The sequence below is a fragment of the Crocodylus porosus genome, unplaced genomic scaffold (genome assembly GCF_001723895.1).
Source record: "Crocodylus porosus isolate Cpor-Errol unplaced genomic scaffold, CroPor_comp1, whole genome shotgun sequence".
Classification (NCBI taxonomy): Eukaryota; Metazoa; Chordata; order Crocodylia; family Crocodylidae; genus Crocodylus; species Crocodylus porosus.
The window spans coordinates 108,722,450-108,748,795 of NW_017728886.1; the positions used below are offsets into that span (position 1 = coordinate 108,722,450).

Genomic DNA, 26,346 nt, shown 5'->3' on the forward strand with positions numbered 1-26,346 from the left:
GAGCCAGGGGAGGGGGGAGGGTCACCTGCACACTCTGTGGTGGACCTGGAAGTGGACTGGAAATGCTTCTGGTCCACTTCCGGGTCTGCAGCCACTCCATCCACCCCACCATCTCAGTGTTCCCAAGCCGCCAGGTACCTTGAGGTATGTAGAAAAAACATTTAAAGCTGTGTCTATTTTCCGAATCATCGAATCTCTCCAATTCGATTCGGAGAGTTCTGATTTGATTCGGAGAGATTAAAAGGTCTTCTGATTCAATTTGGATCCGGAGATTCGGCAGCCGAATTGGGCCGAATAGAATCAGTGACCAAAGCGCCGCACAACCCTAATGGACACATGTCAAATACACCAGACAGGTAACCTTCGAGAAGCCTGGGCTGTAAGAACCACAAAGATTGTGCTCTTATCTCATGCTGAATATACAACAACGTAAGTGATAAACTATGTATTGACTGAAATCTCAGCAGAGCATCCTTTAATTCAGTGGGGAAGGGAAAGAGACCAACCTTTTTGGAAGATGTGCTCTGCTTTCTGCTTGCTGCCCTACCTGCCACTGTGCTGCCTATCCCCTTTCCAATATGCCATGTGCCACATACAGAAGCAGCCCATACCAACTTGTGGCACCCATGCCATAGGTTAACCACTCCTACTTTAACTAATGGAAATCTCACTGAATCTCAAGCACTTACTTATACAGGAAAATTTACTTTTCATTATGGTAACTCTGCTTGCTTGCCACTCTTCTTCTATAAATCACTGCCACTGAGCTTAATAGGTTTCATATGATGTTATAAGTATCTTTTAAGTAATATAATTGTTATTTGTGATCCCACTCATGCTTGAAAGCTTTTTTCACTGGAGGCAATATCTTCAATTTTCTCAGTTAGTCATTTATAATGAAAATTGATAAGATTTATAGTTCAAGGGAAAGAAAGTAACACTGGAGCCTTTGTCTATGGCAAATACCTGGTAGTAAAACTTAAGTGGTTGTTTTAAGTCTCAGAACTTTGTAAGTTAGGGGGAAAATGTGGTAGTGGCCCAAAATTAGTCAGTTGTTTCCAATTCACAAAGTAGAAGTGTTGCTCAGATTTTTTAAAACTACAGTTGCAAAGCAATTTTATTCCTATTATACTTTCATATATTTTTAAGTAATCTTTGGGGTTACTTAAGGTCCTGAAGTGACAGCCCTGGAAAGTGTTGCCTGGCAGAATAGTACAGCACAACAAAACCACAATGCTTTTTCTTTATATGACTGTGCTTAGGTCCTCAACTGGAAGACCTTCTCATAGGACCATGAGTCCCTTTAGTACTTGGCCGTTTGGTTTGAAACTGCCAAAATGAGTGTTATGTGATATGAACGCTGCTTCCTTACCTGTCTCAGACTACATAGGTATTCTGTCTAGAGCAGTGTTTCTCACTGTTTTTTTTGTGCCAGGACTCATTTGTAAACATCGATGGCCAGTCCTGACCTAGTGCCCCTCATTTCTGACCTGCTGCCCTCTGCCCCCAGGTCCCAGCCCCCAGTGTGTGGGGCATGGAGGGCCAAAAGCAGCTCCTTCCAGGCTGGAACTCTGCCAGCTTGCAAGGGAAAACCACGGTTTCCCACTTTTTTCTCCTTTAAAGGAGAATCTGTTTTTCACGTGTGTTGATCCTGTGTTAAAGTTTGTTTGCAACCCTTTCACATATTCTTGTGAGCCACTTTTGGGTCATGACCCATGGGGTTGAGAAACACTGATCTAGAGTGCTATATATCTATCTATTGGTAACAACTTTCAGGAACAACCAACCTGGCCTTAGTGGAACTGGTGACCTACAGGAGAAATATGTTGCAGTCTCAGCAAGTACAGGAAAGAACAAGAGGACTCGGCACACTGTTGTAAGAGATTCCTTATTTATATTTGTGTGGGGGTAGGGGGGAGGGATATAACAAAATGCTCTGTAGTCTCAGTCTTGAGCCATCCCATAATGCTGTCATCTTTTTTATACCACCATTCTACTAACCCTCCCTGGTCCCCTCAGTCAAACTCATTCCAGTATGTACCCAGAGTTACCCTTTTTGTCCTTCCCTTTAATTCTCTGTAGCACAAATTATGATAGCATAGCTTATGTTGGTATGAACCGACCCAAGCTGAGATATTCTACTTGCAACACAAAGGGAGAAAGAGAGAGAAAGAAAGAGACTGACTATTGATCCACTTACATCATTTGGAATAGTAAGCTCATGGGAACTGGTTGGAGAAGTGGCATCCAATCCTATTTAGGGGACAGAGGGGAAAACATTATGCTAGATGTTTGGAAATTTGGGGAAGACACAACAAATGATATTTAAAGAAAGACAATATGAAAAAATACTGAGAAAATAAAGAAGCAAAGAAAAATATAGAACTGCTAGGGAAACAAAAACAAAAGCAAGAAATGCAAAAATTAAAAGGGTTGGACTAATTTTAAATTATTCTTATTTTAATTAACCTTTAACCCACCAAAACAACAAATGTCACATGATTTCACAATGCTATGAAAAGTTTCTACAAAATGGAGGGTTTCACCTATATTCTTTGAAGTTTGCTCTCCATATATGTTAATTCAGAAATGGATTAGATGGCTGAAATTTGACCTGTCTATCAGATTTTCTAAAATACAGAAAATAAATGTGGAATTCTAAGGTAAACAAAATTTAAAATATTTTTAAAAATGGATAAAATAAAGACAGGGAAATAAACTAGGAGAATTTGGAAATTATACATGGGGGTTAGTGGTTGAAGAAATGTTGGATAGATGGGAATTTTTAGGGGGGAAGTACAAAATAAGTTGCATACATTTGTTTTTAAATTGGGTGGACAAAAGGAAAATGCTTAGGAGGATTGCAATTAGTGCTTTAACACACAGTAAAGTTATGGAGACATACAAATCACAAACAGACTAAGGAAAAGATTAAGGAGCAGTATGTTAATGACAAGTAGAGAAGAAAGAGAATATAAAGCTAGGAAAGGTACTTTAATGCTTTTGTAAAGATTTTATCAGATACACCATGTAGAAGCAAATTGTATTTTGAGCCTCATTTTTCTCTCTTCCCTTTTGAAATTTTACTTGGAAACATGTTGGTGAATATCTATTTATTTCTGACAAAGAAATAATTTTTCTCATTTCCACCTAAATTTTACCCACAAGTTTACATTCAGCTGTTTACATATTGCGAATGCTTTTCGTATTCCACAAATACATGGGGTGTAAAATAAGTTATATGAAAATGATTAAGTCATAACATTTGATGTATGTGATAAAATGTTATTAATTACCATACAAAACATGCACCACTGTATATTTTATTGTGTCTTGCAAAAACGTTTAGACTCCAAACACCATATTTATTGAAATAAAGTAAAATGATTTACTGAAGGACTCTCTAACTTCAGCTGCCTATTATAAACAAAATAATATTTAAGCAGGCATTAAAAATTATGTCCTATGTTCTGGAGTCCTTAGATGAGCCAAATTTCCACTGCCTTTAGTGGGAGATTTTTTAAAATAGGAACAACATAATTGTTTCCAATGGTAGTAAAAATAATGGAAGTAATTCAGAAGTTTGGATATACAGGAAAGGTCTATTTGGGTTTTTAATTGTGCTTTTAATATTTATATTAATCTGTCTTTATCCTATAAATACATATTCCCTTTCTGTATTTTTAGCTGTTTTTGGACCTTTTCCAAATACACTACAAAAATAGAGGTTCCACAAAATTCACTACCGAATGCTTTGAACAATATTCACTGGTACATGCTATGTGGTGCATAATAACTTTGCAGGGGACTAAATAAAAGAAGGTTGGGCTCTTCAGCCAATGGCACAAATTAAGTGTTTTTTTATTCAAATAAATGGAACAAACAAAGCACAAGAGTTTAGTAACGACAGAAACAAAGTGTAACGGAGCCACAGGGTAGCAGGGACAGAACACAGAATTAATGTGTGAACACAAAAGGATCATTGGTCATTGAACACATTTAGTATATTAAAATGATGTAATGACCACGGGAAACAAAGCTGTTAAGAAGAAGGACATCCCCAGGGGGTCATGGGTACGTACCAGGGAAACCAGGGGTGGTCTGCCCAAGGGGAGTAAAGGGGGGATGCTGCATAGCCAACTGGTGAAGCTTGGTCAACTGCAGGGCAGGATGGGAAATTAGAACTAACCAATCAAATGGAATTATTTCAGAGTAGAGAAAACCATCTTACATGTCTTAAAACTGGATTAATTAAAATTAAAAAAAAGGTTTAATCATTCATTCTATTCTACCGCATAGAAAAAAAAACGGTTAAAAATGACATCTCTATTGTTATTACATGTAATGGCTACTGTTAATATTAACTACATTTTTCGTAGAATAACATATTAAGAAAACAACTCAAATACATAGCATGCATAAAAGACAAAAATAACTGTAATTTGTATCTGGGCCATTGTACTTTCTAGCAATTATTACAAGATATCCGATAAAGTTAACACGCAGTTATGCATACACTGCTAAGGACAGGCATCTGCAAGTGTGTCTTCATATTAACTGTAGAAAGTAAATGCTGCCCAGAACAAATAAGAGACAGAGAGAAAAGAAGGGAGTAATTTACATGCTCTGGACTCACGTCTGGATGAGGGATGGCATACTGCCCCTGAATTGTAAATGCCTGGAAATAACAAGCAAAATTGAAGATACAGATCAGTGAAATGAGACAATATGCTCTCTTTTCTCGTCAGGCTGGAGAAAAAACTTGTGTTTTTCCATACTCAATTAAAAAAAAATCACATCTCCTTAAATGCTAAGAGAAGCTTAATCTTGTGTGTGACTTGACATTTGCAAAGTGTAGTAAGGGCTTGGTCACGTTCTTAAGGTGCAGCCCTCTGTTAGTGGTAAGGCCAGGCCATGCTGCACCAGTGAAGGCCCTGCAGGTCTTAGGTCCCAGGCAGATGCATCATTTGCGACAGAATCAAGACAGATAGTGATAGGTTGCCCCACAAGTACAGGGGCCAGCGTATACTCCCCATCACCAAATTTAGCTCTGCTGATCTGTGCAGAACAGTGGTGGAATCAGGACCAGTTGCAGGACTTGTGTAAAATTGTCTGTGTCTACACTGCCATCCAGAGGTGGGACTACATCTGCACCAGCTGTAAATTAGTTTGTTTAGGCATTGCTGTGAGCTCCAGCAGCCCAACCCTTCCCATGACATGAAGGGGAATAACAGCAAAGGGAAAAGGTGCATTATGTTGTGCTTATCTTCTGTTGCCTGCTAATTGGATTAATTAGACTGCCTCCCCTCAATTTCTCTTGCCACCTTTATTGAATTCTATAGGCTGGTATAAAAAGAAATACACAATGGTTATTATTTTCCAGTATATTCTGTGGAACTTTCCTAAAAGAGCTGGCCCATCAAAAATATTTTGATGAACTTGTCGTTAGGCAGGAAACCAGAAGGAAAATTATAATTTATAAATATTTGCACAGGCAGAATTATAAACAGGAACAGAGTTGATTAGCTTCATTTGTAAAACGCTTATTTGACGAAAGGCATCTCAGAAAGTAATGAACGCCCTGGAAATTAAAGAACAATTCATTTAATGGAGCATAGAGATTAAAACCTTTAACAGTCCAACTGATTTACAGAAATTTCTACAGCAGTATTTGCTGCCTTGAGCAGAAATGGTGGCTCTATTTTTAAATTTATTTATAAAGTAGAGCCCCAGTTTTGCAATTATTTTTATACAAACTAGTATTCTATTGGTTCCAGTGGGGACAATTTATTATGTGCCTCGTTAGTTATGTACATTTGCAGGACTGGGTGTTAGATCTGGAAGCACTTGTTTGTTAAAATGAGAAGGCCCCACCCTTGAGTACTGATGGCAATGAAATGAGAGCACATGCCTAAAGCTAAGTGTGTACTTGAATGCTTTGCCAAACGATTGCTTGCTGGAAGCACGTATTTATCATTAGACATGCAAATGGTCCCACTGATGTCATGCTTAAATGAGGGGGAACCTATTTTTGTGGGCAGATGATTTGGAAAAGCACTGCTTTGACTTACTAGCTTAAGTCAGAGGTGTTTAGTCTGAATCTAGTTCTACTTAAAATGAAGTAGAAAGAGTACACTTCAGATGGTCTAACTCTCCAGGGAAGGGACCATAGCCTTTCTTGAGTTGGAATTTACCAAGTGCATTTTAGGAGCTACTGGAACATAAATAATAAATATATAATTCACTAGTCACTTGGTCAAGGAGTCCCATTCATTTAGGAGCATGGGGGTATTACCCTGTTCCCAGTGAAGTCAGTGGTAATTTGGCTGTTGACTTCAGTCAGGGCTGGAATAATTGCCTGGGGCAAAAATTGGTCCAGATTTACAATCTGTGAAGTCAATGAGATTGTTGTGAGAGGTGGCCTAAGGCTGAGTCTGGTTTCAAAGAGACCTTGCTAGAAGTGCCTGTTTTAGGTATATAGGGTAAAGACAAAATTTGTGTGTAGAAAAATGACATGAAGACTTCATTTTATTTCCTTTCAACAGGGGTGGTATAATGGGATTAGTATTAATTTTTTAAACAACTACCTTAGCTGAAGTTTAGTAAGGACTTGAGCTATGACACATGGCAGTGTGTATTCATCTTCCTTTTAGCTCTACTATATTATACAGGACTGAAAAAGAAACCCAAATGTATTAGAAACCCAAATGTATTGCTTAAAGCAGCAAAACCCATGTAAAATCCCATCTTGTCAATAGCAGGAGTTTGATTTTTCTAGTGTTTTGATCTAGATTTGCAGACTCTATTGGGCATGAAAGAAACAACTGTTGACACTTATGGAAGGGGTAGATGGACTCATCACTGCCAGCACCATTATACTTTGCTTTCAGTGTTAATGTGTACTCAGTGGCTGTGTCTACATGAGAATCTGAGTATTAAAAAGTACTGAGTACTAAATGACTGCACAGTAACAGGAGTTCTGGCACAGTTGTGCCAAAGAACGGTTGTTTCACGACGCTGACAACATAGCTCGTGACTACTGCGCAGTAGCGTTGTGTTATGGTTTCTTCCATGTGACACTACTGCGCAGTAGTCATGGGCTACTGCACATTTAGCGTCTCATGTAGATGTGGCCAGGATTTCTTTAATACAGTATCAAAACTATTGTACATATTATATTTTGATACTAGAAATGAAACGAAGCAAAGACTCTCTTCCATTGTCACTGCTAAACCCACCTCTATCATTCTAAGATACCAAAGAATTGGTCTAATGAGTGAGAGACTGTTTGATTCACTTAAAATTTCAGAATTAGATATTTTTTGTTTGAACTAAGTCTTACAAAGAAAAACATAGAACACTTGGCTGCCTAGTATTTGCTTTATACAATTAAAGATTAATTCTGAGACTTCTTATATCCCATAATGAGCTGCAATTTCAAATACTTATTTTAAGTGCTCAGGGCATTCTAGCGATTGTTTTTAACATATTTAGTGAGTTGATTCATTATGTACTTTTGAAAGTAACACCATTTACAGTACTGCTAAGGCATAGCCCTGACATGCATACTTGTAAAAGGAGAACACCTCAGTATAAACTTAAAATTTGTTTGTAATACATTACTGCACAGTTGCACATTCAGCAGAGTTCAAATCACGGTATATTTTTTCGATTTAAATTCTGTTAGTTTAAGAAATATAATTTTTTACTTTGAAGAAAGTCAGTTGAAGCAACTTGGACATCAGGAGTGATCATTATCATCATCATTATTAATCATTATTGTCATCAACTCATTATCATTGGCATAAACAGTAATAGCAATAAATACAACAATAACAACAAAAATAATGCAATAAAATATTGTCCAACATAGGAGCCATACTAGGTCAGACCTATAGTCAGTCTAGCCCAGTATTCTGTCTCTGACAGCGGCAGAAATGGTTGCTATAGAGGGAGAGCGTTGAATTGGATGTCCCTAGAATGATCTATCCCTTAATCAGTATCTGCTCTTGTATCCACCATTATTGGTTTAGAGATGTCAGAGGAAACATCTTCAAGCATTTTGTTCAATAGCCACTAACAGATCTATCATCCAGGAATTTATGCAGTCCCTATTTAAACTTGGTTCTACTATCTGCCTTCACCACTTCATGTGGCAATGAATTCCACAAGTTGACAACATATTGTATAAAAAAGTGCTTTCTTTTGTTAGTTTTAAACCTCTCACCTACCAATTTCAGTGGCGTCCACTAGTTTTAGTATCTTGGGATTTGGTGAACAACAGTTCCCTGCTCACTTGGTCCATGCTTTTCATGATATTGACATCTGCAATATCTCCCCTCAGCCTTCTCTCTCCAAACTGCAGAGCCCTAGCCTTTTTAGTCTCTCTTGGTACAGCAACTACACCATGTCCCTGATCATTTTGGTTACCTTTCTCTGTACCTTTTCTAATTCTACTCTGTCCTCTTGAGATGTGGGGACCAGACCTGCAAACACTAAAACTCTGAACAGAGAAATAATAAAAAATAAAGAGAAACAGTATTTCTTTTACGTATATTTTTCTCAGGAACTCATGACTTGTCCCTACAAATTATTAAACTTATAAGAATTTCAAAATGCTAAGAGCATTTCTGGAGCAAAAACATCATAGCAAATTATAATTTGATAAGTTTTGCTCAAAGCTGCTTAGTCCTTAACTTATATATAGCTGTTTGTGGCAAGGAACAGATGTTGCATTTGTCTTAGGATGAGCTGTATCTGTGTTTGTACCAGAACAGAAAAGTCTTGGGATTGGCATGTACACACATTGCCCTTCTGATTCAATTCTAGGACAACTGTACAGCTGTACTTTGTGATGTCTTGGGACACACTGTTAATACATCTTATTCAGTGACCCTTTTTAAGGGCAATGGACCAAGACATCTGAATGGTTATGCTTTGTCCAAGGATAAAATGGTTTCTCCTGGAAGAAACGCAACACCTATTTGTAGCCTATATGGCCACGAAACAATGAATTTTTAAAATTAAATATGAAGTTTTGTCTCACTGAATGCGTATCTGATTTTGGATACCCTGCCATTTATTAAACAGTTACGGAAGAGAGGTTAAATTTAAACCTTGTTAAAATAGTAAATGCCATAATTTTGTTCCTTTTCACTGTTCTCTGTAGCAAACTAGAGCCTTATAATATCCTGTAAACCCAGACCAGAAAGCAAAATATTCCTGATGTAGTTATGTGACCAGTTCTTGGAACATCAAGTCTGATGTTATATTTAGTGCAACACATCAAGGAAAAAACACCCCATAGGGCCAGGGATACAGCTGAAATGAACAGGATACAAGTTCCAGCAATTTATTCAATAATAGTAAATAAAGATTGTGCAAAAGATACCCTTGACTTGTTTTTAGTTTAAGTTTATAACACAATGTTCTCCTTTTTCTGTAAGCCACAGTGGATAAACAACATTAATACTATACCAGGAAAAGAAAGAGTAAAAGTTGAAAACTAACAGGCGCTGGCTGAGGTTGGGCCAAGACGGTGTGATTTCCAGCTGAAGCCAAAATGGTGTCTGCTCTTACCTGCCCACCTGCAAAAATGATAGGTGCGGAAGCAGGTTTGGGACGGTAGGGAATGGTGGCACCTTTGGGTGGGGACTGAAGACAAAAACATAAAGCAATCAAAAAGCAGAACTAAGCAACTCTCCAAAAATCATTCTTTCCCTTGCACAGCTTACACAAACAACTGCATGCATTTGCCAGTCACTGGCATGTTCTCTACAAAGATCCGGATCCTGCTCCCACTGAACTCAGCAGCAAAATTTCCTCTTGCTTTACAGGGCATGAGCTAGGATGCTCATGATATAGACAGAATGCAAACACAAAGCAGGTTATAGCAGTAAGTGGGGCAAGGTTCAAAGTGTCTGTGTTGAATTTAGTTTTCAAGCTATCCAAGCAATTTAGGTGCCAGTTTTTAAACTTGTCAGTCTTTAAAGAAGAATCTATCCAACATTCTCCCTTGGCATTAATTTGTGACGTAAGATAAATACATTTGTTTTGAAAATTCCCCTTATTAGTTGACATACCAGAACTTCCTGTTATAAAACTGAAATAAAAAATGTCCCTCTGAGTGAGCTATTGCTGTCACTTGCATTGAAGGCAGGTGGGCCAAGCTGTGCAATCAGACACTTCTTCTTAACTCAGTAGGAATAGTGGAGGAAATCCGCTACTTTTGTGACTCATTCCTATTGATGGCAATGGGAACAAGAAAGGACCCTCAACATCCAATAAATAGGGGATTTTTCTTTTAATTTTTTTAGACTCAAAGGATAAAAACAGAGCCAACCCTAAGGGGGGTCCAGGGCCTGGGGCAAATCAGCTTGTGTGGGGCCCCCTTAACACTGCATGGGGCACGGGGAGGTCCTCTGTGCTTCTGCAGTACGGGGCTGAGCTGACAGCTCCAGGTGGGCCCCATGGGAGGGGCCGTGGCCCCTCCACCCGACTCTACAGGGCCCTCCCAAAGCGCGGGGCCTGGGGTGGTTGCCCTAATTCACTATACCCTACGGATGGCTATGGGTAAAAGCATAAGCTTGATAAAGCATAAGCATTTCTTTATAAGATAAAGACTAGAAAATGGAAAAGACCCTAGGGTGAGACCTGTAAAACAGGCTTTCCAAATACTGCAAAAATTTTTGTGCCTTACTTCAAAACAGTTCTATAAACAACAGTAAATAATAATAATTTCATGTCCTAACATTATATTATTGGGTAGGTGACTGTAATAAATTAGTAGCCATTGCCCAATTCCTTAAACCAATGAAATACATTACATTAAGTACATTTAGCACAGTAAACACACATATATTTTGGATTCTTTATCATTTGAAGAAAAAATATAGTTAAATTACTGTCTGCTTCAAGAGCTTCATATTGGTAATATATTTTCTCTGTTCTTTATCGTCTCTGATCTTAATAATATTTTTCCTGTCTTAAGTCCATTTGAAAAGAAAATTCACTTTACAAGCAGAAAAATAATATTTAGCTCTGATTGTGAAATGTAGTTGTCTAGTTTGTTTCTGAAAATAACTAGGAATGCAATTAATGTTATTTAGACATCTGACTAGAAACTGCATCTACAAAGCAGATAATTAGATGACTAAGTATGTCACTTGCACCTCCTAATAACTAGAGGTATAAAATTGCTCCTGTGATTACTTGCATCTGTAAAGGTCTGAGAATAAAAGGGGAAGTGAATACATAAGTTTAAGCTTTTTTTGAAACTCTGTCCATTAAGATATGTTCTAAATTTGACCCTCAGACATAAGGATTTTTTTTGTCCGGTCTTTTAGTTTCTTACAGACATACCCAAATCCCAGTGGCTAATAAACTGAGACTGTTTTATAATATTTTCTTTTTGTATTGTTATATTTTTATTAAACAAAATTCTTTCCCCATATATGCAATTACAAGAAGCAAAAAAATGTCAGTTTGCAACAAAGAGTTTGATCATTATAACTAGAGGTGCACCAATACATCTATCCCATATTGGATTGGCACCGATATAAGGAAAATTGACAGTATCGGTAATCGGCTTTTATGGGCTGAGGAAGCTGATAATGCCCCTGATAAATGCCCTGTGCGTGCGTGCAGCCACAGCGCAGCATGCAGATGGTGGCCAGGAGCGCAGCCCAGCAGAGCAGCTGGGTCTGACTGGTAAGTCTGTTGTGTGGGAAGGTGCATGGGTGGGAGGCATATCAAGGCTCCAGCGATGAGAGAGGGAGGGAGTGTGGCTGGGGCAGGCACTGCATAGCTGGGCTGGGGCATGGGGTGGAGCCATGAACAGCTTGTCTGTGGAGGACTGGGGGGGGCAGCTCCCACCACTGCATCCACCCCATATCTATGTGTGGGGTGTGTGCCCCTGGATCTGTGTGTGGGACAAGAGCTGCAGCCCCCACCATAGTCCCCGTCCCAGGACTGTTCCCACCTGCCCCAGGCACTGCTCCCACCTTCCCCTGCTGGGAAGTGCCCAGAGTTGCCCTAGCTTTAGCCTGCAGTAGCAGCCCCCCCTTGCCCCACATGCAGATCCGGGGGCACATGCCCCCCGTGCCCTCCTGGGCTGCATACAGCAGTAGGAGCTGCCCCTGCCATGGCCCCCGGATGAGCTGCTCGCAGCTCCATCCCGTGTCTTGCTCCGGCTGTGCAGCACCTACCCCTGCCCCAGCCCCGCTCCCTCCCGCACTGCAGAGGTTTCAATCTGCCCCTCCCACTCCTCTTCCCTTCCTTCTTGCCCCTTCCCCCGAAACAGACTTACCAGCTAGATGCTGTTTTCCAAGTTGCCCAGCTCCCTATCAGCAATTGGATCAGTATTGGCTGATATGGCTCGTTAAAAATCAACTAAGTGTTGGCCCAAAAAATCTCTATTGTTGCACCCTTAATTATAACAGTAATCTTTATACATTTATTGTAATTAGGCAGACTATTAAACAGCCAACAGTTACTACGCCGTAGTGACCACTATAATATTGTCCTTATTTTAGATTAAGGAATAAATAAATGTAGGATGTCAGCTACTGAAGTGTGGTAAATGTCACACCAGTGGTTAAATTTTTTTTATGCAAGCCATTTTTCATTCAAATATGAAGATACAATGTAACTGAAACATTTTATAGAAACATTATGCTTTTGTTATTTTTTATTTGACAGGAAATTATTAAAATCTTTCTTTTTGATGAGGCTGAAATAGTTTATTTTCACTTTATTGAAATGTCTTGCTTCAATAAGGTCAGAACATTTCATTTCAAATTTATCATGCCAAGTATTATAATAACATAAAAACCTAGTATTCTCATTATACTCTAATATGGTCATCAAAACATCCAGACTTGTATATTAATGATATTACCTAATACTTGAAACGCAAAGTCAAAATGAAACCATTCTGACCTTATCAAAGTGTTTTTGATGTTTTAGCCATTTTGCCTGGTAGCTGTGTGTGATGGCTTGTTCCCAAATCTTTTAAGAGGTTACACAAATGCTTGTCTAGGAGGTTTAAATAAGGATTATCGACCTTGAGCAGGGGATTGGACTAGAATACATTCTGTGCTCCATCCCAGCCTTAGTTTTTATTGATTCCATCAGTTTATTGGAATAAAAGATTTTGATACAGTTGAAATGAAACATTTCCAAATATTCTCTTTCAGGGAAAAAAATCCTTGATTTCTGTTATGTGTGAGTATAAAATGTTGATAGCTCACAACTTCCAACAGGATTAAAGTCAGGTTTTTTAACCAGCTGACCTGCTGACTTTTCAACAACAGAATGTTTTTCTACATTATAAGTAGATCTGGTGGTCCGGAGAACTTAAAAAAGCTATGTACAGAACCTTTCCAAATATTCTTGAAATCACTCAGATTTGGTGAGTGCACTCCCTTCTGAGACCAGGGTTTAAAAGAGAAGGGGCTGGTATTTAAAGGAAGCAAATCAAACATTATGGATGCCAAATGCTTTTAAGGACTATCTTACCTCTAGCATAACCACACAGATTTGTTTTACACACTGAATAATGGCATCTGGAGTGCCTGATATAGTGACAGCACGTTCTGTTGAGTTTGGCAACATATCCCCAGCTACTTGTACCTGGGCCCCTGTGGACTTAAGAAAAACAAACAAAACCAACATTAATATCTGCAAGTAGAGCTGTGCTATTTATTCACTGATTAGAAATAATAAAGTGATAAAGCAGATCCATATCTAAGTTATGCTCATCATTTGCTAGCATACACATGATAATTAGATGACACTGGGTGTAAGTTTGTCTATGGAAACCACACTGGCAAGTATTTCCATGGTAAGAAGTATAGTAGCTAAAGAAATAAATTGTGCATTTTAAACCCTGCGTTAGTCTTCCAGTTTCTTGAAAAAGAGACTACTCTAGATTCATGGGTGGCGGGGGGGAAATGAAGGACTTTTATAATCATTAAGAAAAGAATTATAAAAATAATTCCTGATGTATGAAGAATATCAGCCTCCCTAATAAATCTCAGTTATGGATAGGTGATTCCTTAATGAATTAATGACTGACTGCACTTTTTCTGATGAAGTTTGGGGCTGCTTTATACACTGAAAGATCTCACAATTTGTGCAGTGCAACACAAGAACTCTTTTAGATCATCATTTGTGTTGATGAAGAATATGCATATCATCAGCTTTTAGCTCATTAATGAGCATAAACAGGATATAAACCATTTTTAAAAACTGGTTCTTGATGATAAAGATTCTTAGTCAAAACATGCATGCACAGAAAAAGACATGAGGACAAACTATCCATGGTGTAACTTAAAAAAAATCTGGAAGAACTTTTCAATTAATGGGAAAGAGTCATGCCTTTCATATTGAATTAGTACATTAATATATTATGCACAAAATCTATTTCTGATTGATTTGTGATGTACAATTTTTGCCTGTTATTGATTTTGTGACAGTCAGCAAGGAGTTAACTTAGTTTTCTTTTGGCCACACATAGCACATCTTATTCTTCTTTCCAGAGACTGATTAAATTACTCATTACATCTTCTGTTCAGTAGTGCTGTTTAAGCTTGAAATATCAATTATGTGTCCTTTAATATGCTTTGGAATCTCACCACAATTTGATCAATCTGTAATGCCATCTTTATTTTGAAGCCCCCTTGTGCCCCAGCCAGCCACATCTGTGTCTATGTGTAAAAAACTCTGCAACAGGACTTGTATTTACAAGCACTACCCTGCTGTGGAATTAATTAGTTTCCTGCAGTTTAATAGGGCTGCACATGTAGACACAAGATGTTTAGTGTGGAGCTAATTAGTTTACTCTGCAGTAAACGTCTCATGTAGACATGCCCAGTGTAAACAGGTCTGCTTATATCTTATGCTTATGAATTTTATATTAACCAGTGATAAGAATCACAAATAATACAGAGCGTGGGATGGGAACTCAGATCTCTCTGCCCACTCAGTGCTGTAAGCGCTAGGCTAAACAATCCAGTGCTGTCTTGCCAGCTTCCTCATTGGTTCCCGGCTTAGCTGTACAGTGGTCCAGCTTCAATAGGAATAGAGGTGAATATCTAATACTCTAGAGCCCCGTGGTTATGGTAAGCTTCTGGTAGGTAGGAAATGTGGGTTTGAATCCCCTCAGGCTGAAGAAGAAATTGAACCTAGGCCTCCCACTTCTTGTAGATGTGCTCTGCTTGACAAAAGGCAGGCAGCACCACCAGTGTTTTTGAGTGTGAGCATCCATGCCTCGTGCATTCTATAATAAACACAGTGCTTTTGTGGTGTGCCATGTGGGTTCAGAGCATGCCTAACACATTAAGCCCCGCTATCTATGTAAGGGTTTCAAATCTGCTCTAACATCTGGGCAGGGGTTAGACACCTCTCTGCTCACAAAGGGGCGTTTCTGTATTTGTGTAGAAACCTAAACTAATGTGATTAGTAATCTTTGCAGTCTACAACTCTGATGCTAAATTAATTAATGAGCCTATTGAGTTCTGTGGCTGAAGTGGGTGTAGTCTGCATTGCATTTTGTGATTAAATTGTCCAAAGTATTTTTCCATCCCATTTAGGCCTAGGGTGACATTCTGTCCCCTTCCTTGTTGTCCAAGTGTCCAGATTTGGTCATCTGCATGGAAGTTTTGGTTGTCTAAGTGCTGAAAAAGCCACTTACACAAAGCTTGGCAATCTACTCCTGGATGAAGATCCTTGTTCACATAGACAACAGAGCATGCTCAGCAATAGCCAGGGCCCATACGCATGTCCCTTGTGCATAAGTATTGGACATAGACACCCAGAAACATAGATGGGCAAAGCCCATGTGCAATAGCAGCCAGCACCCACATGAGACCCTTCTGGACAAGCAGCCATATTAGTTGTCTAGAAGTGGAGTTGGTCAATATCCATGATTACTAGACTTAGACCTGCATAAGGAAAACAAGTATGACTGTCACTCTTTTGCCTTCACAATGCAGTAGTTAGAGAACACACCTGGGAAGTGGGTTCTGGACCCCCTCTGACCTCCATGGATGCATTGCCCTGTGCATATGGGGAACTATATGCATGTGCAGAGACTGGACATATGCCATAGTAGCAAAATGAGAGAAAGCAAGCATTCCCTTCTTCCCTTGCAAAAAAAACATAGCAACCTGTATAAAAAATAGCATACCAAACTGTGCATAAGTGTTATTTTTGGCACTTAGATGGCCATGTTAATGACCAACTCTGGACACTCAGACAATCAGGAACGAATAAAATGTCACCCTTGGTTTACCAATTTGAACTGAATTTGGCTCTTACTGTTTTAAAGGTCAAAACAATACGTTGAATTCAACCAGTGCAATCTGTAAAGAAATGTTTTCACTCTTTCCCAGTGCCAAACACTTTAATACAAGAGCATTTTTCAATATGAGAGAGAGAAAATATTCTGTCCAAATATTTTTCACTGAAAAATTGCAATGGAAAAAGTATTCCCAATGATCTATGCAGTTTCATAACTTTTGTGAGCAAATATTTCATTGAGTTTTTTATTGATTTATAGTCAAGTTCAAAAACAAACAAGACAGTCTATTTTGAAACAGCATTTTAGAAAGAAAATGTTTCATCCTAATAAAAATTTCCAAATTGAAAATTCTGTGACTTTCCTCTCTTTTTTTAATTTTTAAGATTGCTGCTATACTTTGTCCTGATTAAGGACTAAACAAATGCAGAAATATTGGAGTTTTTCACAGGATGGAAATTCCTTTTTCTGAAAAAAATTCTTCATATCTAGATACAACCCTCCCCTAGAAGGGATATATTTTTTTATTTGTCCCATTTTCAAAATATTCTGCCACAACTTTGTCTGAATTGCATGTATTGTATTGGTGTATTACTATATAATTTTTAAAATTGATATTGCACAACTATCTTGGCATTTTGTGGTTAGAGGAATGTTCGTTACTGCATAGTATATTTAATGTTGAGTGGATGTCCCAAGAACGAGATTTGATTTTAAAATGTTTATATTAGTTTCCCAGGGTGAGTATATGTGAAATTAAGCTACTTGTGAAGTCGTAAGATTAGAGCTAGGGTGAACTGGAAGAGTGTGGAAATACAGGTTAGGAAACCAACTGAAGAATAAAAAGGTGTGTCAAATTTTGGGCCTAATAACCTTGACAAGTGTCCCTTTTTGCTACTTGGTGCTTTCTGGCTAAAGAGGTTGTGACTGAAATGTGCAGATTTGGAAATGATAAGCAACACTTCAGACATGGATGGTTTGAGGTATTTCTGGATTATTTTTTAACACCTAGAAAGAAACTTAAAGAAACAATTCTTCTGTTAAACTAGCCCTTTGCAACATGGCATCTTGTTTTCTTTCTTCTCCTAAAATGGATCTGTTCCCTAAGCATTCATTACTTTTTAAAGGGTTAACTGTACCACAGAACACACAATTCTGTTTACATTTCACTGTATATTCTTTGGTTTAATGAAGGCCGGAGATTATAGATGTGTTTGTCTCCTTGTTGTCATTCACTGATTTTTCCCCCTGAGCATTATATTCAGCAAATACTCTTATTAATACAATGTAATAACTTTCGGTGTAGACACATGACACATTTACTTCCGAGTAATTTACCCAGGATTTTACCCCCCAGTGAAATCTCTGTAGTAAGAGTCTACACCATATTCTGTAGTAAGAAGAAAACACGCAACAAACCCAGCCAAGTTGACTGCTAGAAGTAGCTGTGACTTGATAGCAGGTGGTGGGGGAACTGGTTTGCATTGGGCATGTGGCTCTTAGAGGGTATGTCTACACATGCATATTAATACAATGCAATAAACTCTGGTGCTTATCATGCCAGTTTATTGCTCCTGGGCACTGCATTTACATATGCATATTTACCTAGCACATTGAACTGGGTTGGAACAGCCCTGGCTGGCAGGAGGCCTGGGGAGTCAGCCTGCAAGCCCAGGGCTGCTCTGATTCAGCTCAGTGTGCTGAGAAGGGGCTGGCTGGGACACAAAGGTGCTCTAGTAAAGAGCTAGCTGGCTGGTAGCCCCCGCACTGAAGCACACTTGTGCCCCAGCAAGCTGCGTCAGTGTCTACACGTGTGCTTTTGCGGAGTAAAAAGCTCTGCAACAGAGTGGTACTTACATTTGCAAGTACTACCTTGCCGCAAAGTTAATTAGTTTACGTAACAGCCCTGCACATGTAGATGCCAAGATGTTTACTGCAGAGCTAATTAGACTACTCAATTGGTAAACATCTCATGTAGATGCACCCAGAGCAAAGCTGATGGTGGTATGGGACACAACATGTACACTGGAACAGTGTTCTCCAAAGTGGTGCGCAAGACGATCCATTGGGGTGCAGGAAGAAAATATGAGAACTTCTATTTCTATTTCTATAAATATACATATATTAGGGGTGCGCGATCAAAAACGTTTGGAGACCACTGCACTAGAATAATGTTCTCTGGAATAAATTTACTTTCAACTTCCTCATATTCTTGAGTAACTGGGCCATGCGTTTGTATTCCTAAAACACCCTCTTTAAACAGCTACATTGGGACATGGAGCCACACAGTTACTTAGCATGCTCACCCAGAGTCTGACAACTTACCTCCCTGATTTCTTTGATTTTGGAGCCGCCTTTCCCTATAAGGGACCCACACTGACTTGCAGGGACAACAAGCCGCAGCGTCACAGGTGGTTTGCTTGTCACTGTGCTGTTTGTCATTGAAGCATTTATGTCCTGTAATGACAATGTCAAGAAGAATTAGCAGAGGATTTGTCATTCCTCTTAAGTTTTAAGAGACTCATGGTAAGTACTTAAGCTGTGCTCAGAGAAGTGGCGAGCTTGAAACTAATCATGTTTTATAGCAAATAAGGCAGGCAGCTCTGATGCTGACACACCAGAAGCATGAACTTCATGAGAAAACTGTGGCAGTGGAGCACTCCTGATAGCACATACTACAAGATGTTGGCACAAACACGGTGTCTAATCAGCTACTGAAGCACATTGTGCTTCCTAGCACTTCTAATGCAAAGGGACAGGTTAGAAAGGAAACCACAAAGAAGCAACGAAAAACATTAAGCAACAAACATGACAGAACTAGAATTATCCATTATTTGGATAAATATTTTGGTGCTTCTGAGATTTAACTCCCATATTGCTGCCAGGTTTTAAGCATTTTCAGTGCTACTTAATATTTTGTAAATTATTTCCTGTGAGATCTATCACCCAAGTATTCAGTTGTAGTTAGTCCTAATAATTGTCTGCAGATCCCTAACTACCCATTCAGCTAATCTAATCAAATCAATGAGATTATACTGTATCCTTCAATGAGCATCTCAGTGCTTTACCAGTTGCTGTAGCTTCACATGTGTCAAATGTGCTTTGCTAGTTCAAACTCACTTGCAGCTGCAAAATTTTCTCCCTCCTGTACTTTCCTTACAAATGAAATCATAACTCTCATCTTCCTGGTGTACAAATGGGATACTAATGCAAGAATTTCAAAATCCTGGAGATTGTGTAAGAAGCCATATAAGCTACTTCAGATTTTTGTAATATCTTTCATCAGAAAATTGCAACATGCACCATCAAGAATATTAGGTGTGAGACTGGTGAGGTGATAGTGTTACTCTACAGGCGCTGGTTAGGCCTCATCTAGAATATTGTGCATGGTCCTGTGCCCCACTGAAGCATAGGAGAGTTAGAGAGGGTCCAAAGGTGAGTGACAACAATGATAATGTCCATGGAAGGCAAGTCAAATGAGGAAAAGGGGAGAGAAATAAGCATGTTCATCTTACAGAAAAAGGCAGTTAAGAGGGGACATAACAGCAGTTTCCAAATATCTGAAGGGCTGCTATAAAGAAAACCTTTTCTACCTCACTGCAGACAGGACATGTAGCAATGGTTTAAAATTGCAGCAAAGTATGTTTGGATTGGATATGAGGAGAAAGGTCATTGTTAGAAGTGGGAAACAGTGGAATACACTGCCTAGGGAAGTTGTGTAATTTCCTTCACTGGACATTTTCAAGAAGATGTTGGACACTTATTAATCAGAGATAATTTAGGAGTAGTAATGCTTGGCGTATACTGTGAAGAGCAACAGCTGGAAGAGCAACAGCTGGAAGCCCAGGAGACCCTCACACACACATCCATCTCTTGGAGATCATGAGAAGAATTCTGCTGTAGAATGGAGAGTATTTGGTTCTTCCCAGATATTTTTGCTGCTGCTTGGGGCCAAGAAGGATTATTTTTGCTTCCTATTGATATGGGCAAAGTTTTTTTTTTTCAGACACATTAGGTGTCCCCTAGGGTTGCCCAGGCAGTCTTCCCTCCTCTTGCATGTGTACAGCGTGATGCCATTAAGCCACAAAAAGTGACATTTTCATCATGTGTCCATGGCAATGGTGTCACATGTACAAATGCCCTAGGTGTTGGCTGCAGGCAAGGCTGGAGATTTTGACTGGGCTGTACCAATTGTCTTGCTGGGACTTAGCAAAACAGAGGTTCCTGGCTACAGGTTCTTGCTCATCCAGGGTCAGACTGACAACCTATTTGGGATTAAAAGGAATTTTACTGCATGCTGAGGCTGGCATGGACTGTGCAGTGTTTTGCCTTCCTCTGTAGCAGGGAGCACGGTCCTCTTCCTTGGAGCTCTCAGCAACCTACTTCCTCTTCTTGTAGTGCAAGATACTTACAGTGCCCTCATCCCCCTGCTTTAGTTGTGGCAAGTTTGGGTATTTTTTGATGTTGTCAGGAATTGTGTCTGGTAGTTGTGCAAGAAAGTTTTTTGTACAGTTTTAGAATAGGTTAGACAAACACTAACATATGTTTGCCTAGGATGGTTTAGACAGGAGTGATCCTGGCTTGACTGAGTTACTGGATGCCATGGTCCTTTCCAACCCTAATTTTCTGATTCTATGCTCTTCCAAACATTAACTAGTTAAGGCACCCCACCCCTGCAAATTAAAGGATTACTTGACCCATCTTTAAGGTAGAATACAGTTGCTGCTGAACAGTACTTAGAAACAGTGCACCAGAGCTTAGGACAGTGGGTCAAGAAAAGCATCAGGACTAATTAGAATAGAATGAAGCAATTAAATAGGTATTGTAATTTCCCAGAATGTAATTTGCCCAGGAACACCAGGATTAATACTCCCCTGTCCATTGAAATGTCCTGGGATCTTAATGACCATGAGTGATGTGAACGAACCTGAGTTGGCTTTGGTACTGGTGCTGCTGTTTCTAACACCTGTACCCAGTTTTGACACTAGTATCTTTGCTTTGCTAAGACGTATCAGGTGTCAGTGTCTGACAGGGCAGCCACCAAGAAAGGAGAAATTAGTGATGGGATATGCAAGTGTATTCTAAGTGTAACTTAGATTTATTTATACACAGGTGGTAAAACAGCATGCTAACTCCTTCCTATGGGACTCAGAATCCAAAATCAAATCCTGGTCCTCAGGAAGCTACTCTGTCTCATAAATTTACTCTGATAAGAAACAAAGACAGAGAAAGAAAACTCATCTTCTCACACAGATCCATCTCCACAAGCCACCTTGAGATCATGATCCCACAAGCTGCTCTATGAAGGTGAACATTTGTGCCTGTGAAGTGGAGCCTATGGAGTGATGCCTGATGACAGCAGCCCCTCTGTGGAGGTGCCAGTTCTTGCCAGGCATGGCCTCTGTAATCTAGGGCACTGGGAATTTTACTGTTGTAACAACATTTCAACCAAGTGCAACATTTTACAGAAGCAAAAGCATCAGATAAAATGAACAATTCATGGTCAGTTTATCACGCAAGGTAGTTTTACTTAGAGAGTCCTATTTTAGGTCAGGGCCCAGCAAACATAATAATAAGATCTGCAGCTGGTCTGTGACAATATAAATGGCTAAGGATTGGCCTCGGGGTATAATAGCAGTTTAAAACCTGATAAGAAAGCCAGTAAAGTAATTTATTTGCTAAATATAACAGCGTATTTAGAATACTATATCCGGCTGAGGTTTTTTTGCTCATGAATCTGGGCAAGTGTTCTGCATATATTTGCAAATATTCACTCATTTTACACAGTTTTTAGTACTTCCTGCTCTATAAACTTGCTGTGTGCCCAAGCCCTAAAACATGGATTCCACCTCTAACTTCAATGGCTGATGCTGATATTTTGCTGTTTCTTTTACATCCCACCTGCCCTTCTAGTTAGAAGTGAATATTTTGAGTATGTCAGTGGTCAGTCTTCTGGCCCTGCAGGCCAGGTGAGTAGTGAAGGTCCAGGCCTCAGGCCAGATTGGGCCCTATGCCAGCCCTGTGTCCCAGTATCCTGCTCTACTCCATGCACTGAAATTGAGCCCCAGAGCCCTGCACTGCTCCTGCCCCACCCTGCATGGGTGACTGGTGCCTCATGAGTCTGGGGGGGGGGGCGCCAGATCACTGATGGGGGGCAGGGGTCCCCCAGTGGCTGATCACCAAGCCCCGAACCACTAGTGGCAAAACTGGTGGAACGGAAAGTACACTTCCGCTGGCACTTCCAGTTTTTCAGCTGGCACTTCCAGGGGGTGTGCAGCCAATCTTAGGGGGTGCATGTGCACCCACATGTACCCCTTACACATCGCCAATGCCACCCTGCACACCAGGATTGGGGCCCTGGGCTGCCCACATGTATGGAGATATAGCTCTTGGGCCCCACACTGTCCCCTGCCTGCTAGGATTGAGGCCCATGTACTGAAATTGGGCCCTGTGGCACCCTAAATGCCTGATCCACCATGTGGCTAAGGTCACACTATCCAGCATACAGGGCTCCCCATGGGTCCAAAAATTTAGCAGTAGGGAAGTGCTGTCACTGCTCCCTCACCGCCAAATCTTCAGACCCATGGGGAGCCCCAGAGATGGGCTGACCCAGCACCGGGGGCTGGATCTGGCCTGCAGGCCAGGGGTTGATCTCCTCTAGTGGGTTCGATCCAAACTCAGCTATGCTTGTGATCATATAATCTCATCAGCAACCTCCTAGAAATTAATGTGCAGAGAAACTGTGAAAGCAAATGGGTATTAGGTAGGAAACAACAGTACAGAAAAGTCCATTTTAAATGTATGTTTTTACTGGGCTAGACATTTTGATTATATGCTGGCATTAGAAAGGTTGGGTTGTTTGTGACCTCCCAGGTCTTTCCAAGACAGTTGTATACCTTTAGCACTGAAATGAGGATTTCACATATCACTATGTCAAAAACAAAAAACAGCCCTGGACTAGTATTCACAGGAGCACCCACATGTCAGTGTAGAACTGTTAGTGCATCTCACTGTGTTAGACAGAACTTCCTGATGACAGTCTGTACAAAGAGGATGAAGCATTGTAATTTATAACTTGTTCTGACTGAAACCATCAGTTGGTTGAGGCTGTGGGCATTAAGAAAAGGGCATTGTTTGAGTTGCACTGATCAAGATAGTAGCTACTTGGGCATAGTTTTAGATATCTCAGTAAGGGATGGATACATACAAGAAATTCCTGCAAAGGCTGTCTTCAAACCTATAACATGGTGAATAGATACTGAACATTTAAAGCAGCCAGGTTTAGATCCTGGGTCAACTCAAATCCAACTCAATACCTGCTAAAGTTAATGGAGCTGCAGAATCTAAGCTCTTTGAAAAAGAGAGAGAGAGAGAGAACCCATCTTTCTATTATGTATTTCTGAAGCACCTAGCACATGGGTCTTGTCCATCATTGTGGCTTCCAGAGACTACCACAATGAAAATGCTAAATTATTAACAACAGGCTTGCCTAAAAGATGCTTGATCCCCCTGAAGTTGTTAATATGTACATTTTAACTAGCATATTTTAAAACTGTACTGGAGACAGGGCCAGATGTGTATTAAAATGTGTCAGCTGGCTAAAGTCTACCCTATTGCTACTTAATCACTTCCCTTTAAGCTCACCTGCACCATCACAAATTGACAGGGTTGGCAACAACTTAAATGTAGACAGAGTTTTAACATCTTTACACATTTGTTAGCTGGTGCAAAGGGTAAGTTTTTAATGATGACAACTCTTGTTTTTCTATCTTCACTCCTAATATATATTAAAGTTAACTTTTGCCTTGGGGGAGAGGAGGGGGGAAATGGTCATCCCATAAAATCAGAATTTGTGTTCCTTGACATACCATGCAGTTCTGGTAACCTGTGGCATAAGTAGAGTTTATGCCCTGAGAACTGTGTGCTCCATTTCATGAACACACATTCCCTTTGCTAACTGTGCAAGGAGCAGGGTTTGTTTGGTGATATCTTTTACTGGAAAAACTGTACAGCTGGGAGAGATGTTAACATAGGTGGCAGAAGGAGGGGGGGCCTATAGGCCTCAGCCTTCCCAAATATGGGGCAGCAGTAGGGCCTCAAGGCAGCATGGCTGTGGGCTTCTGGTGGCTGCAGCAGGGGTGGGGAGGGGTGCACAGGCAGTGGTGAGGGAGGGAGTGGGCTGGGGCAGGTGCTGCACAGCCAGGGCAGGGCACAGGACTGAGCCATGAGTGGCTTGTCCAGGAGGCGCAGCTCCTGCTGCTAAGTGCACCCCAGGAAGCATGGGGTCATGTGCCCTGGACCTATGTGGTGTGTGGGTGGGCTGTCGCTGTGGACCGGGGCTGGGGGAGCACCAACTTCTTCCTGGCAGGAGCTGGGCCATGTTGCTCTTGGGGCAGGCGGTGGCGATGCTGGGGTGGTGGGGGGTATGAGAGGGGAAGGGGCTGCAGCCAAACCAAAATTCACCATAACCCCCCCAAACCCTACTCCTAGTGCCAGGAAGAGCCCAGCATAGCCCCATCCTGAGCCTGAAGTAGCAGCCCACTCTTGCCCCATGCAGATCCAGGGCACGTGACCCCCATGCCTCCCAGCAGCAGGGGGCCCCATGCCTCCCAGCAGCAGGAGCTGCCACTCCCCCACCCCATGCTAGGTAAATTGCTCACAGCTCCATCCTGTGCCTTGCCCCAAATGTGCAGGGCCTGCCCCAGCTCCACTCCCTGACCCCACCCACAGCCCTTTCCCCTCTCCCTTCTCCCACAGACTTACCTATGGCGGAGGAGGAGAGGGCACACATGCATCCTCAGCCCTGCCCCCCAATAATTTTTTCTTCCTCCACCTATGGCTGTTAGATAAGCTTTCAGGCACAAAGCCTGAGGTCCTCAAAAGCAGATACAGACAAACCCTAAATCCCAGGTAAAACATTGACTTTTGTTTAACTCCATGATATAAAAGTATTGTGCTCCAAAACTTGTCTAATATCTCTCCCAGCAACATAGTTGGTGCAATAAAAGATATCACCAAACAAATTTTCCTGCTTGCATATTCCCTTGAACATCACAGTTTCAACAACACTATGTTCCTCTTTTGCTGACAGTCACACTCCTAGGCTGCTATGAAGTATAATATAATAATAATCTGTAATAATAATATTTCAGAGCCCACTGTGAAAAAAAACACCGTGAATGATTGTTTTTCTTAAGCGATGGGTGAAAAAATCTAAAATAAAAGGATGTGTTATGTATGACAAGAGGCACACATGGCATTCAGCCAGTTCATGTGCTATTTCTGAGATGTAGTGCTCTATTACACCTTCAGAAGTTATCATTTTCTGACTGCCCATTTCTATCCACAGAGAACTTAAGAATAACTACAGTAAACACCACTGGTTGTACGATGCACACTTCATTAGAGTCCTGCTTTTAAATCTAACAGTGGCAAGTTACATTTGATCTATATATGTGTATTTTCTAGTATAAAATGCACAGGTATTCTATCTGTGATGAATTCAAATAACTTTTGGATGAATAACTGCCACATTAGGAGACAAATCAATCCCCTAGTAAGCAAGTCAATAAATGATGAAGTCCAAACTCCCCTGCCATTTGTTGGGTACAGCAACTAAGGATATCTCAGTTCAGAGTCCTGATCCTGAGTAGAGCTGAACGTGTTTTGAGAGGTGTTGAGTGACTTTCCATTGTCCTGGCTCTTAGTGGGTTTTGAGAGTTATACACATCTTGAAGGAATTCCTCAGAACTTTTTAAGATATAGTCGCTATAGAGTAGCTGCACTACAAAAGATGACTTTTGATGTATTTCACACAACCCTTGGAATATGGCAATTATTTAACTATGTATAGCAAATGTATCCAACAATTTAGAGGAAAAGATGAAAATGAAAGGGAAATAGAGGCAGAAGGTAAAACTACAGAGGTTTAAATTGAGTAGAAATGTCTTATTCCTTGAGGAAAAAGCCTGTTCATTTTATCTCAACAATACGCAAGATTTTAGAACAGAATTTTGAAATAAATATTAATTAAAGACATGGAAATG

At 40.3% G+C, this 26,346-nt stretch overlaps 2 protein-coding genes across 12 annotated transcripts in view; one reads left to right on the forward strand and one right to left on the reverse strand.

The window, feature by feature from the left end:
* The window catches only part of ZNF830 (zinc finger protein 830), a 108,706-nt gene that overhangs the window by 51,921 nt on the left and 30,439 nt on the right, over positions 1-26,346 (forward strand). Inside the window, exon 10 of one of the 2 annotated variants that reach the window (XM_019540531.1) lies at positions 1,777-1,927. The exons of the other annotated variant lie outside the window; for it this stretch is intronic. Coding sequence (XP_019396076.1) covers positions 1,777-1,912 — 136 coding nt within the window. The 3' untranslated portion in view covers positions 1,913-1,927. Of the gene's footprint in view, positions 1-1,776; positions 1,928-26,346 lie in introns of those variants that run through there. 2 annotated transcript variants of the gene reach the window in all.
* Positions 1-26,346, reverse strand: part of LOC109313731 (poly(rC)-binding protein 3-like) — an 894,664-nt gene that overhangs the window by 39,672 nt on the left and 828,646 nt on the right. For 8 of the 10 annotated variants that reach the window (XM_019540495.1, XM_019540503.1, XM_019540464.1 and 5 more), the window contains 6 exons: positions 18,626-18,757; positions 13,519-13,647; positions 9,511-9,654; positions 4,622-4,678; positions 4,083-4,158; positions 2,201-2,253 (listed from right to left, as the gene is read on the reverse strand). In XM_019540495.1, the coding sequence (XP_019396040.1) occupies positions 2,201-2,253; positions 4,083-4,158; positions 4,622-4,678; positions 9,511-9,654; positions 13,519-13,647; positions 18,626-18,757 (591 nt within the window). The remainder of the gene's footprint in view (positions 1-2,200; positions 2,254-4,082; positions 4,159-4,621; positions 4,679-9,510; positions 9,655-13,518; positions 13,648-18,625; positions 18,758-26,346) is intronic. The other 2 variants (XM_019540512.1, XM_019540472.1) reach the window with 1 other exon arrangement.